Below are 12,849 nucleotides of genomic sequence, written 5' to 3'. Positions count from 1 at the left end.
GTGTGAAACACAAAGCGGCCAAATTGTATAAAAAAACCTAGTCTATTTTTCTTTTAATGTTATTAGAAAGATTAGCAACACTCTAACTTATCTAAAAATATCTGGAATTTAAACAAATTTTCAAGGAAATTAAGTGAAATATTTCATTAAAATTATTTACAGATGGGTTTCCTTATTTTTTAGTTTCAAACTATTTGATCAATTGGCGTTTCTAATGAATTATCATGTACTCTTAATCATATCATTATATTCTTATTGCATATAAATAAAAGTTTTAACCAATCATAAATGTCCATGTATGTACAGTCTAGATAAACAAAAAAAGACCATGATCTTTCTTGATCGGTCACTCATTGGAATTCTGCTGGTAATTCTCTTCTAATTTAGCTAATTATGAATTAATTTAAGACATGAGAGACAAACTGATATTTTCCCAAGTCATCAGAACACTATTAATATTAATATTAACATTTTCATTTTCATAAATGAATATAAGGAAATCCATCTTTAATATCAAAACTTATGTAATAGGTTTTCTCTGTATATAAATTTTAAGTCGTTGCTAGCTTTCTAATAATGTTTGGAATGTAATTTTTGGAATTTCCTAAAAGATTGATTTGTTTTTGGAATTTTTTCTCTCTTTTTATTTATAATATTTGTTTTGTAAAATGGACAAGGATGAAAAATCCTTCTGTCTGGTGTGTCCCTGGCTTGTATCATCTTGTCACTTTATATAATACAAATATCACTATCATGTCCTATACCCCTTCTAATTTTATAATTGTACATAGAATATATTTGTAAATGAAAACCAAATGTGATATTTGTATTATAATAATGTGGTTATATATAGGTAACCTTATATTTATATAACTTATTTGTACTTCTATTGGAAATCACTTTGTATTTCAGAAAATATCTTACTTGTTCTTAATCTGTAGCTTTATTTTTGAAAATTTAACTGGATTGGTCAAAGGCAAAAATAGATTCATTGCCAGTTTCATTGAAACAGAAACTGTAACTAAATTATATCTCCCAAAGTTCATCAATATGAGTTTATGTTAATATGGTGAAGTCAGTTTTGATTTCTCTATTAATGTTCGAAGGATTTTTTATATTATTTCAAATTCAAACAACAATACAGCCTTAATTTCACCATTACTTTTTGTTCTAACTCTTTATTACAACTATTATATGTATGTTAATAGATCAAAATTGACCATGTGAAATGGTAAGAAAGTCATTTTAGACAAGGATGTTTTACCTAAATTTTCATTAAAATCTTAGTTCAATTTTCAAGAATAAAACACATGAAAAAGATGTCAGTATATAAAATATAATTTATTATCATGTGCAATAATAAGTGCAATATGTTTGCTATGAAGATTTATTTATATAACATAATTTATTTAACTGGACCTGTGCAATTTAAATATGTTTGAGATACTAAATGTATCTTGTATCATACTGATTTAATTTATTTAGTTATTTATCATATATCTAATCCAGATTAAATATGATCAAAAAATTTTCAGTGGACAAATCTATGTCTTCCAGAAGTTAATTGCTAAAAATTTACACAAAATGTCTTTAAGTTAACTCTATTGAAAGAAGTAATGCTTGCTCAATCTGTCAAGCCAGTTGAATAGAGTTATGAATTATTTGAAGCTAATTCCATATATTGACTGATTGACCTAACCAGTGGCGGAGCCAGGTTTACGTTCGAGAGGGGGCGAGATATCTGAGATTGCCCGAATCTTAAACCTAGTTATGAGATTTTTGCCCGAAAAACTTGCTTTCGGGGCTGCAAGGGGGGCGGCCGCCCTCTCTGCTCCCCCTTTGGCTCCGCCACTGGACCTAACCATTATGATTATAAAGTAAAACAAATTTATATATATACTTCCACATGTTTATGTTGTCATCACCCCTTGACTGTCCTTGGTTGGTTGTGAAAGCAATTCGTTTCTTGTGAAACTTTATATGCTTGTGCATATTGATCAGATCTGAAATAAAGTTTAGTTTTGAGTAATTACCCCTTACTAAATATTTTAACAGATGTTTTTTATAGAATTTTTGATGAAATTTTGTAAACTTATAAATATATCTATCAATGATGAGTTTGATTTTCATTAATGTTTAGTAAAGTAATGGTTAAATTGGCTATTGAAATGGTTAAAAACGCTCTCATAAAATTTTTGTTATAGCTGACTTTGAATTTTCTGCTGTATGGACACCATCATTAACTTTTATTATGGTACTCAAAATCAAAATAATTCAGGATTTATGATGATAATTAAATGTTTCTCTCATTGTTATACGCCCAGATGAAATGGGGGGGGGGTATATTGCCGTCACCTTTTTCCGTCGGTCCGTCAGTCGGTCGGTCCAACCGTCCACAATTGCTCGTAAACACTCTACAAGGCACAATTCTTGACTGATTTCGACGAAACCTGGTATGGTTGTTTGTAATCACCCAAGGGTAAACCCTATCGAAAATCAGAAAAATTGATAAATATTTAGTATGAGTTATTGCCCTTGTTCTTGAAAATGCGTTCAAATTTTAGCTTGGAAACACTTTAGAAGGGACAATTCTTGATGGATTTTAACAAAATTTGGCTTGAGTGTTGGTTATCACCCAAGGATGACCCTAATTGAAAATCAGAAGAATCGAAAAAATATTTAGTATGAGTCATTGTTATTATAACGCGTTCAATATGTAGCTCATAAAAACTCTAGAAGGCATGATTCTTGCTGGATTTTGACAAAACTTGGTTTTATTATTCAGTACCGCACTGAAGATTGAATATTTGTCTTCTAGAGTTTTCACGAGCTAAAGATTGAACACGTTTTCAAAGGCAATAACTCATACTCAATATTATTCAGTATCACCCTAAAGAGTTCAAAAGAAGTGTATGACTGAAGGTTGAATTTTTCATACTGGTGATTGTTACTGTACTGCTAAATATTTATATTTTTATTCAAAATCAAAGCTGCCGGTGGGCGTATATTACCTTGCCTGGCAAGCTATCTTGGAGAAAAGTCTGACAGTAAATATATAGAATTAAGCTTGACATCAATTTACAAGTCAACTGATAAATATTACCATACATGTTATGTGAGTTAGTGCCTCATGTACAAAACAAAGATTTTGAATTCTTTACGTTATTGTGTAGTATTCAAGAAAGTGACAATAGGAAGGGGCAATATTTAATCAACTGTGGCAATGAAGAATATTAAATTTACACTTATTTATCCTAACTTTATTACTTCTGTTCAATTTTCAACTGAATTGGCAACTTGATGGTTGTGATCAAATCTTATCCAAGTACAGTTTATTTTACTCTCTATGTCTCAGTATTATTTATTTATGTTTATTTTTTAATATTATTTATTCCATAGAATCTTACTTATGTTTTTTTGCCAGAATATATCTTATTTTTGCGTGAGTTTTTTCTCTATATTGTTTATTAGCTATTTAATTTAGTACTTACATAGTATAATAGTTTTCTACTTAGAACTGCAGTGTTACTGCCATAACATCACTTTAATTGTGTATATTTTACAATCGATGCTTTATATAAATATATATGTACATGGAATACACTTTTACAAGTTATTATAATTCACCGACTTTCTAAAAGATTTCAGCTTTCATATAAAGGATCAGTACTTTAAGATTAAGTTTCAAACCTAAGGGGAAAACGTCCACAGTGAAATGTTTTATAATATATGTCTAGTAATGAATTGGCTTCTCTTATTTTTCTGTATTTAGACCATAAAGATATGAGAAGTTTTTCTGAATGAAAGATACTTTTTTTTGCAAATATCCAAAGACAAAACTGCACATGATAAATATTGTGTATAAAACTTTGTTTTTAATAAATAAAAAATCTATGTAAATGTAGATATTTTTTTACTGTAGAAATTTAAAATGGTGGTTTGAGAAGATGAAACCATATTATATTGTATAAAATATGATATATTAATTGTTGTTAACATTTTGGTCCACCCTTTTACAAATTTTGAAAACACTTGATGTTTGATTTTGTCATGTTCTCCCATTTTCATAGCCAGCTGGCCTGGAAAACCATTTTGTTTTATCTATTTGCATGTTTTGAAATGATTTTAATAAAACAATTTCTTACAAAGCTATAATCCTGAAATACATGTATCTGTATTATTCCGTAATGGAATGGTCCCAGTCATAATGAAGTCTCTTATTTTAGGCTGCAGAATCCTACCCTATGCTATGGAAATTGTCGTGGTTTATTTGTTGCTAGAAACGATAATAAGGGATATTAATATCTCTGAGTAATATATTACTTTTGACAGTGATTTTTTCTGATTGTATTTTCGAAGCATCTTAAATGATAAAGACAAACCAAGAAATGATACTGATACGCCCATTCTAACCCAGTGGAGGTACAAGGAGGCAAATTACACCCCTAGAAAAATGGTTTGCACCCCCAATTGTACCCCACCATATTTTTAACAAATTTAGAAATATATGATTTTTATACGTTGTCAGAATGCTTTAAAACTATTCAAGTTTTCTAAACATTTCTTGGGAGTAGCATTTCAGACGCTCCATGTGAGGCTTGCGACTATGAAGCCTCCAGAAAGTTGACCATTGGGTCTATCTGTCTGCCCCTTAATTGTACAATTGTACACCCAGTGTACTATACCATTTTCTATAGGATACAACTGCCATCAATTGTGTCAATTGAAACATTTTTCGACCTCTACACTGAGTTGCGCCAGTCAAACTTTTCTTTGTCATCCTCAGCTGATAGTAGGCTCTATCCTGTACTCACAATGATAACGATTCTGTCGTTATTCAGCTTTGGATTTAAAGCTAACTTGCCCGATTTGAAAAGTAGAATATCGTGTGTACTTTACTTTACTACAATTTTTGAATGTTGTAGTTTTTATACGCTCACATGAGTATGTGGTCGTACATTGTCGTCGACCCTGTCCGTTGGTCCGTTTTTGAGATATTGCCCTTGACTTTGTAAAACGTGTCAAAATCTGTTTGTGAGTGCAATAGAAGCAGCAGTTTTCAACCGATTCTGATGAAACTTGGTATGATCATTGGAATTAATAAGATCTCGGACAAGTTCTAACTTGACGCATTTTCGATGAACGGTTTTTGAGCTATTGCCCTTGACTTTGTTAAAACGCGTCGAAATTTGTTTAAAATAGTTCGTGAGCAGGATTGAAGCTACAGTTTTCAACCGATTCTGATGAAACTTGGTGTGATCATTGGAATTAATAAGATCTCGGACAAGTTTTAATTTGATGCATTTTCGATGAACGGTTTTTGAGTTATTGCCCTTGACTTTGTAAAACCGCTTCAAAATTTGTTTGTGAGCACAATAGAAGCTACAGTTTTCAACCGATTTTGATGAAACTTGGTGTAATCATTGGAATTGATAAGATCTCGGACAGGTTCTAACTTTACGTATATTTGATGAACGGTTTGAGTTATTGCCCTTGAATTAGGAAAAACGCGTCAAAATTTGTTTGTGAACACAATAGAAACTACAGTTTTAGAACTGATTTTAATGAAATTTGGTGTGATCATTATAATGATGAGATCGTGAACAAGTTTGAACTTGATGATTTTTCGATGAACGGTTTTTGAGTTGACTTAGGAAAATCGCGTCAAATTTTTTATTTTTTTTGCCCTTGATTAGAGCTGTGTGATTTAATTATTTGTTGTATTTGGGTTATTGATATTGATTTGAAAAAAATTTGTGAAATTACTCAGCATAAATAACTGACATATTTGAATTCAAACGAATAAAAAAGTAAAAGTAAAGTCCCTAGAGACCGGGGGTCTAAATACGCCACTGATAGCAGAGACATTTCTTTCCAGGTTACAGAATGAAAAAGCGTATGTTTCCATGTACTCATATTAGATCTACCAGGATTTTGTGCGTTACATTATGTTATGGGGCGTCATAAAGGTGGACTCCGGCGATTCTACTACGATCAACTGCGTGGTCACAAAAGTTTAACTACTCAAATGGAAGAAAAGATCTAGAAAACATAGACCTGAGCAGCAATTCATTTGGTTGCCGATTGGCTATTTGGGAAAGCAATGTTGGTTTCAACAACGCTAAATTATAGTTGTTAGATACAAGTAACCCGAAAAATCTGGCTCTATCCGTTCCTTGGACGTGATGCAAGTTGCTCCGATCCATTTTTTGGTCACTAATTTTTGTGGGGAATGTTAAAAGCCAAATTTCGAATAAATTCTGGAGTTTAAATCCAGCTGAACGATTATTGAGACGCATAAGACATTGCGGGATATTCTGCAATGTCCCAGTGCCCAAAATGGTGCCACAAAACAGCTGGTATACGATTTTCCCATTCCAAAACTCCAAAGTTTCGCCTTTCAAGCGACAAAAACTCAAAAACTAGTGACCCAAAAATGGAAACCATAAAGTGTGCCAGTCTTTATCCCATTCGTATATCACGTTCGAAGAAAGGGTAGGGCTAGATGACTAGTCTTTCACCAAAAAGATCTACTACTCAAATTCAAATCATTCTGTGATAGTGACCATCAACTCGTATAGTTTCATATTGTTTTTAATAACAAGAAATAAAGGAGAAAGAAGAGAAGAATTTTATTGCTTAATTTCTATATCTGACGCACCATCCATACAGACGTCTTCTTGGATTTGCACGACACCACCTACAAAGAAAGTTTCGACAAGGAGGAAGGACGGGAGCTGCGGTTGGTGCAGGGGCAGGGGTTGGAGCAGGAGTTGGAGCAGGTGTAGGAGCAGGAATTGGAGCAGGTGTGGGAGCAGGTGTAGGAGCAGGAGTTGGAGCGGTTGTGGGAGTAGGAGTTGGAGCAGGTGTGGGGGCAGGAGTTGGAGCAGGTGTGGGGGCAGGAGTTGGAGCAGGTGTAGGAGCATGAGTTGAAGCAGGTGTGGGAGCAGGAGTTGGAGCTGGTGTAGGAGCAGGAGTTGGAGCAGGAGTTGGAGCTGGTGTAGGAGCAGGAGTTGGAGCAGGAGTTGGAGCTGGTGTAGGAGCTGGTGTAGGAGCAGGAGTTGGAGCAGGAGTTAGAGGTGGTGTAGGAGCAGGTGTAGGAGCAGGAGTTGAAGCAGGAGTTGGAACGGGTGTAGGGGCAGGAGTTGGAGCAGGAGTTGGAGCAGGTGTAGGAGCAGGTGTAAAAGCAGGCCCAAAACATGTAGAGCAACATCTGGCTTTCTTTGCAACTGAATATTGGTCACAAGCATCTCTAGAGCAAGATTCACCAGGTTGGTTTCCAAATGGACAGTTTTCTGAAACCAAAATTTAATAATTTAACAAGTAGATTACCGAATTCAACAATAAAGTTTTTAGGTGGTCCCATTGAAACTACACCCAGATACTACTGGAATATGTATTAAAAGGATTAAAACATTCTTACATAGAACTGATCATAACAAGAATGATGGTTTAAGTTCAAAACACTCTAATACACATTTTACATAATGTTAACCAAATTTCTCAAAGGCTTCTTGCCTTAAATTCCCATAGTATGTTTTGTGGAATTCTAACCAACTGCTCATAAAATTTCTGAAACGGATATCTTGGTGGCTATAGCCATAAATTAAAAATTAAAAGCTTCATAATATAATATTTCTTAATATCAAATGTGTTTGGAGACACTAAAAGCATCAATTTGCACCAGTTAAATTTTCAAAATTAAAGAGTAGCTTACCGATTAAACTCGGTGCATTTTCATTATAAACACATCGTCCAAATTCGCACCACTGAAAGTAAATAGAAATTATTTAGTAACAATTAAACAAATTAATTGATACCATAAGATTTTGATTTATTCAAATAACTGCTAGAACTATAAAACAGTTATCGAGATATTTGGATGTTTTAGCTGAATATGTCACCGTTTTGTAAGGATCACGAAGTCAGAGTACTAATATTTGATTTTTTTTTCCAGACCGTTCAGATCTATATTTATTATAATATTTCAGTCAAACAAGATGCGTTTCAGTCGACGTCACAGTGATGTTATATACAGGATACTTCATTACAGACAAATAGGGCGTTGGATATAGTTAATACGGCTTTCTGAATTTAGCGCATTTTCGCAGAAATGTCTCTAACACATCATAATGTGATTCAATTTCACCAGGTCGAACTACACGCCTAAGTTAAAAGTTAGGCAAAGCAGAATAATCCTCCAAATTCTTACCTTTTTATCGCCACAAGATGTGTATTCAAATGCAGCATTAGGGTTGCATTTACCAGCACTTGGAAAATAACACCACATTTCTATACATATAGAATCATAGCCCCTATTCCTTACTTGATCACCCTGAAGTATTCCAATAGCAAAGATGTATGTCAAATCCACATTTTTACTAATTTCACACTCTCACTGGTGGAGCCAATTTACCATTTTTTTTTAAAGCGAATGTGAACTCCTTAATAGTTTTAGAATGGCTGCGCTTAGTGAAAAATGCCAACATAGACACACCATTCACCAGTTTGTTAGTAAAATGGACAATTTTCAGACAAACTTTACAAATTTTCGAATAAAATTTCTAGACGGGGGTGTTTTTTTTATTTCAAATGTAAACTTACAAAAGACTTCGAAGATAAGAAGTTTTGCTTTGAAGATGATAATATAATTCGCCTTTAATAAGCGGTAAAATTCCCTATAATGACAGAAGTGTGAAGACGGTGGTAATTTGATCTTTTCAGGAAGAGCTGACAAAGCAAGAAGCGGTGTTAAATTACCCTACAGAAATAGCTGGAGGTATCGTCTATAAACTGTTTACATTGTTGATCAGCTTTGTAGGTTTGACCATACGTAATAGGTACCACAGGAAAACTGTTCACATTGTTCTTTACTCTGAGACAAGTTTTACTGCAAAAATCAAAAGAGATATTTAATAATGTGCATTTTGGCACCTACTTGTCAGCACCTTTAGTTTTGCTTATGTGGATTTTTATTACCAGACTGGACACTCTAGCCACCTTGCTTTCTATCTAAATCCTTCTGCCATTGGGTCGTTGAAACTCATTCTGGCAAATGTTTCCAAAATTATCATTCCATGTCTACGATACCTTGGAGCCGCCTTCATAAAAGCATCTGCAGAACATCTCGAAAACAACCACGGTCGAGATATATAGGGTTCGTTTGGTGGAAAATACGAAAACGGGGTCATGACATAAAAACCTTCGTTAGGATTGCAATCATTCCCAGAACCATCATGAGAAGCAGCTATTCTGTAATAAAATCAAATATGACTCGAATTGACTGATAACAATTTATGAAAGAAAAAGATCTTGTAAATTGTTATAAAATTTAACTGCGTAAAACTGTATAAATAAATTCCATCAACAGCAGATTATAGACCTATTAAATCAGTTCCACAGTACATGGTAAAGGAACAAGGCATCAGATTGAAATATTGGAAAATGATCAGGATAGCTGAAATTGAGCAGCTAGTAAAGAAAATATCTTCATCTTACCCATGCCCAAGCTCGTGTGCTACCACAGCTGGTGTTCTTCCAGTAAAGAATTCTTCAGATATAGATGCCCTGAATCCATTACATAAAGTTCCGCCCCAGGCCACTCCTAAAGAAACGAATACAATTTAGAGTCATGTAATGTACATGCTTGTAAAACGGATCATCTTGTGCCACCTAGATTAAAGTTATTAGGTTTGATTTCCAATATATATACTTTGACAAAGTAAGCATCCTCGATGAAGAGAAGGTCTGTTGATCCTGTGCTGTAGTCTTTTGTTGAAATGAGCCCGTTGAGAGAGCGTTTCGTGAAGGACGCTATTTCGAAAAAATGCCAAATGACAGCCTCATGATCTAGAGTATTTTAAACTTACCCAAAACACCGGTCGATCCACCAGAAGCTAAATCATCACTAAAAATCAACAACAGACACTTAAAATATTTTTTGTATTTAAGTGAGATTATTGAAAGCGTACAACAAATTAAAACTTGAGTGTTAACCAACTGACAAAACTCAGATTGGATCAACAAGTCAGCATAGAATACGCAGTATATGTGTATTATGAGCATATAGTTTGGTCGGGTATTTGATTAGTTAATGGTGAGAAGATTTATAAAGCAACTTACTCGGTTAGCCAAACAGCATGATCATAAGCTGGCAAATTGGGATTAGTAGAAACCCATGTCCAAAAAGCATTTAATGCTGCAGTACTTACAATACCGTTACTTTCATAATCAGTATGGAATGGTGAATCACGTGGACTCTAAACAATGAATTATAATATATAAAACACATGTTCACAATAAATGAAAGATCTAACATTAATTGTAATGACCAACGTAAAAAAATCTGTTAAATCGTTTTTCTATGCATGATAATTGCTGTGACATCAAAGTTTACTTACATCAGCTATATAAATACCACTAATAGATATTTTCCACTGAGCATTAGGGTAATAATTGGTCACAGATCGGTACCTCAAATCAGCCTGTAATAGAAAGAAGTGAGTAACGTATGGTAATTTATACTCGATAAACAATTCAACGAGCATCACCTATCTGTGTATTTCATTTCAGACGATTGTTACTGCTCAGATTCAATTTGTCAAATCTTGCATACTGGTTTTAATTTCTTATGTAGATTTTTTGTTGTTATTTGATGAGGAGTAGGCAATACTTACTGCATGTACCATGGCTTTATAATATTGTACTAGTTCCGAATCTGCTCTAGAATTATCGTAGTCATTTCGAGCTAGAAACCTGAAAGTACCACGAGAAATACGAAGTATATGAAATCTTTATACAGAAAATTTTAAAGGCGTGCGTTTTTTTCAAAAGTTATTCTGACAACGGTTACTATCTTTACTACTGTACATTTTCATGCTCAAAGTAACTGTTTGGCATCTGGACGGGTTTATTAAAAACCTTCAATTCTTACACAATTGCTTCTAAATTTTCAAGTGTTACCATTGTCCTAAACCTGACGACAAGTTAGTTTGATATGACTGTATTCCTTACTTACCTCTGTTTAATACTGTAATCTGTAACTACTAATAACTCTACAGTATTTACTTGAGTAGCACGTTTATTCAAACTTATTTTCTTTTCATTTTCTGAATCCTCATTTTCAGGTGCTGTCAGTACCACGTCGGAATTGAAATTAATTGGAAGAGCCCGTCTTAAGTTATGAAGACCATTTGATGTTGGTTCCATGTCGAAGTTACCATGGGGTGTTTGTATATACCCTTCCTACAATCAAATGAAATTTTCTGGTACTAGTTTTCAGAGGCGGAACCTGCCACACTACCAATATCATATCAAGTCTTACTTAGGCTATGAAGGGCTGCGAACTCATTATACATTAATTTGGGTATTATGCCACATTAGCTTATCATAACTTTATATAGAAATATTCTTACCAATTTTATTTGACCGTCAGTTTTTCTTTTGACAAGAACTGGTAACCCATTACTAGTTTGTATGTATACCTCAGACCTCTACAAAATATTTTTAGCTAAATATTATTCTGTATACAAATTATCGCGGGTATAATATTTTTTCCCGGTAAAGTGCGATATGTTAGAAACATTTACGCTCAAGTAGAATCAAGTAGCGTGTTTTTCTAAAAAGAAATCAGCAGCAATTTTTCTATTATAAACATATTTAAAATGGTGCATGAACTCAATGAGCCACCTGTATTAGAATACATTAGAGTTTCTACTTACAGGAAAAGCTTTTATCATGTCAGCTCGAGAGCCATTGCCCTTTGGTGTTGGTACTGAGTCAATTATAAACGGTATTATACCATTAACCATTCCCTTATGTTTATAAACTCTTATTGGGGCATCCACAGTTTTTCTTAGTTTTAAATCAACTCCTTGGTTTTTAAGAGCAAATCGAAGATGCAGATGCGATTCTTTGATGTTTGCTGATCGCTTTGTTCTTCCATTTTCATTGACCTCTTTGATATCAACTACATCTGAAATATTAAGTTAGCATTATTTATCTGAAATGTGTCGATTCATATTTAATTAGTACTGGATACTCAAATTATCCAGCGTACAGATGCTTTAATCTTTTTTACTTATTATTTTTCCCATGGAATTAAGAATCTCCATCTTACATCCAAATCAACCCCCTACCACTCAACAGAAAATATTTTCAAATGTTAAAGAGTTCTTACCAAATATTTCTCCTTGTTGTCTTTTATTTCTCGAAGCGTCAGATAACTGAACGATAGTTAAGACAACAATGAATGCTGCTGTAGATAACTAACAAAACAAAATATAACAAAACAAAAAACAAATTTCAGGCAATATTGCACAAATATTGAAAAGAATAATAAGCTCTTTAATTTGTATGACTAAAAATTAAGTTTACAAAAGTGACATGGTCCGGTCCAACATTCAACCCATGGGAAACATGAACATTTTCAACAATTGCCTACAAAAACCCATGTTAATTACGTGAAGTCAGGAAACCTGATTAGGATATCTGAGAAGAATTTCTATCATCAACAGACGACACCATGTAACATTCTAAAATTCATCATTTAAAATTACGTTTTTGAACCTTTCACGCACAAAGTAATACCTTACCATGATGTCGAAATTTATCAATACAAATGTAAAAACAAAAGATCTTATTTATAAAACAATTATTAATTAAAAATAACAATAAAACAATAAATTAATTTCTGTTGATGAAAGACAATAAAATCAGAGATTGTACAGTGACCTATGTAAGGAAACGAAAGATAACATACACCCACTGGAGGCTGTCAGAAACTGTAGCAGTACCTACCAGTATTTATAAATACATGACGATAGAAATTTCATCATGATAAAAGTTTTG

General features: G+C 33.4%; 1 protein-coding gene across 1 annotated transcript; it reads right to left on the bottom strand.

The window, feature by feature from the left end:
- Positions 1–6,639: 6,639 nt before the first annotated feature.
- On the bottom strand, positions 6,640–12,596 carry LOTGIDRAFT_153890 (hypothetical protein; the record flags this gene model as incomplete). The annotated part of the gene is made up of 15 exons (XM_009059889.1): positions 6,640–7,295; positions 7,718–7,769; positions 8,213–8,335; positions 8,761–8,890; positions 9,091–9,252; positions 9,499–9,604; positions 9,870–9,907; positions 10,123–10,259; positions 10,401–10,484; positions 10,677–10,755; positions 11,018–11,244; positions 11,415–11,492; positions 11,721–11,974; positions 12,179–12,266; positions 12,594–12,596. 15 exons carry the CDS (start codon positions 12,594–12,596, stop codon positions 6,640–6,642), a joined length of 2,217 nt encoding a protein of 738 aa, XP_009058137.1.
- Positions 12,597–12,849: the final 253 nt, after the last annotated feature.

The sequence above is a fragment of the Lottia gigantea genome, assembly GCF_000327385.1.
Source record: "Lottia gigantea unplaced genomic scaffold LOTGIsca_4, whole genome shotgun sequence".
Taxonomy (NCBI): domain Eukaryota; kingdom Metazoa; phylum Mollusca; class Gastropoda; family Lottiidae; genus Lottia; species Lottia gigantea.
Note: the sequence above shows the minus strand (reverse complement) of the source record. Positions and strands in the feature narration are given on the sequence as shown.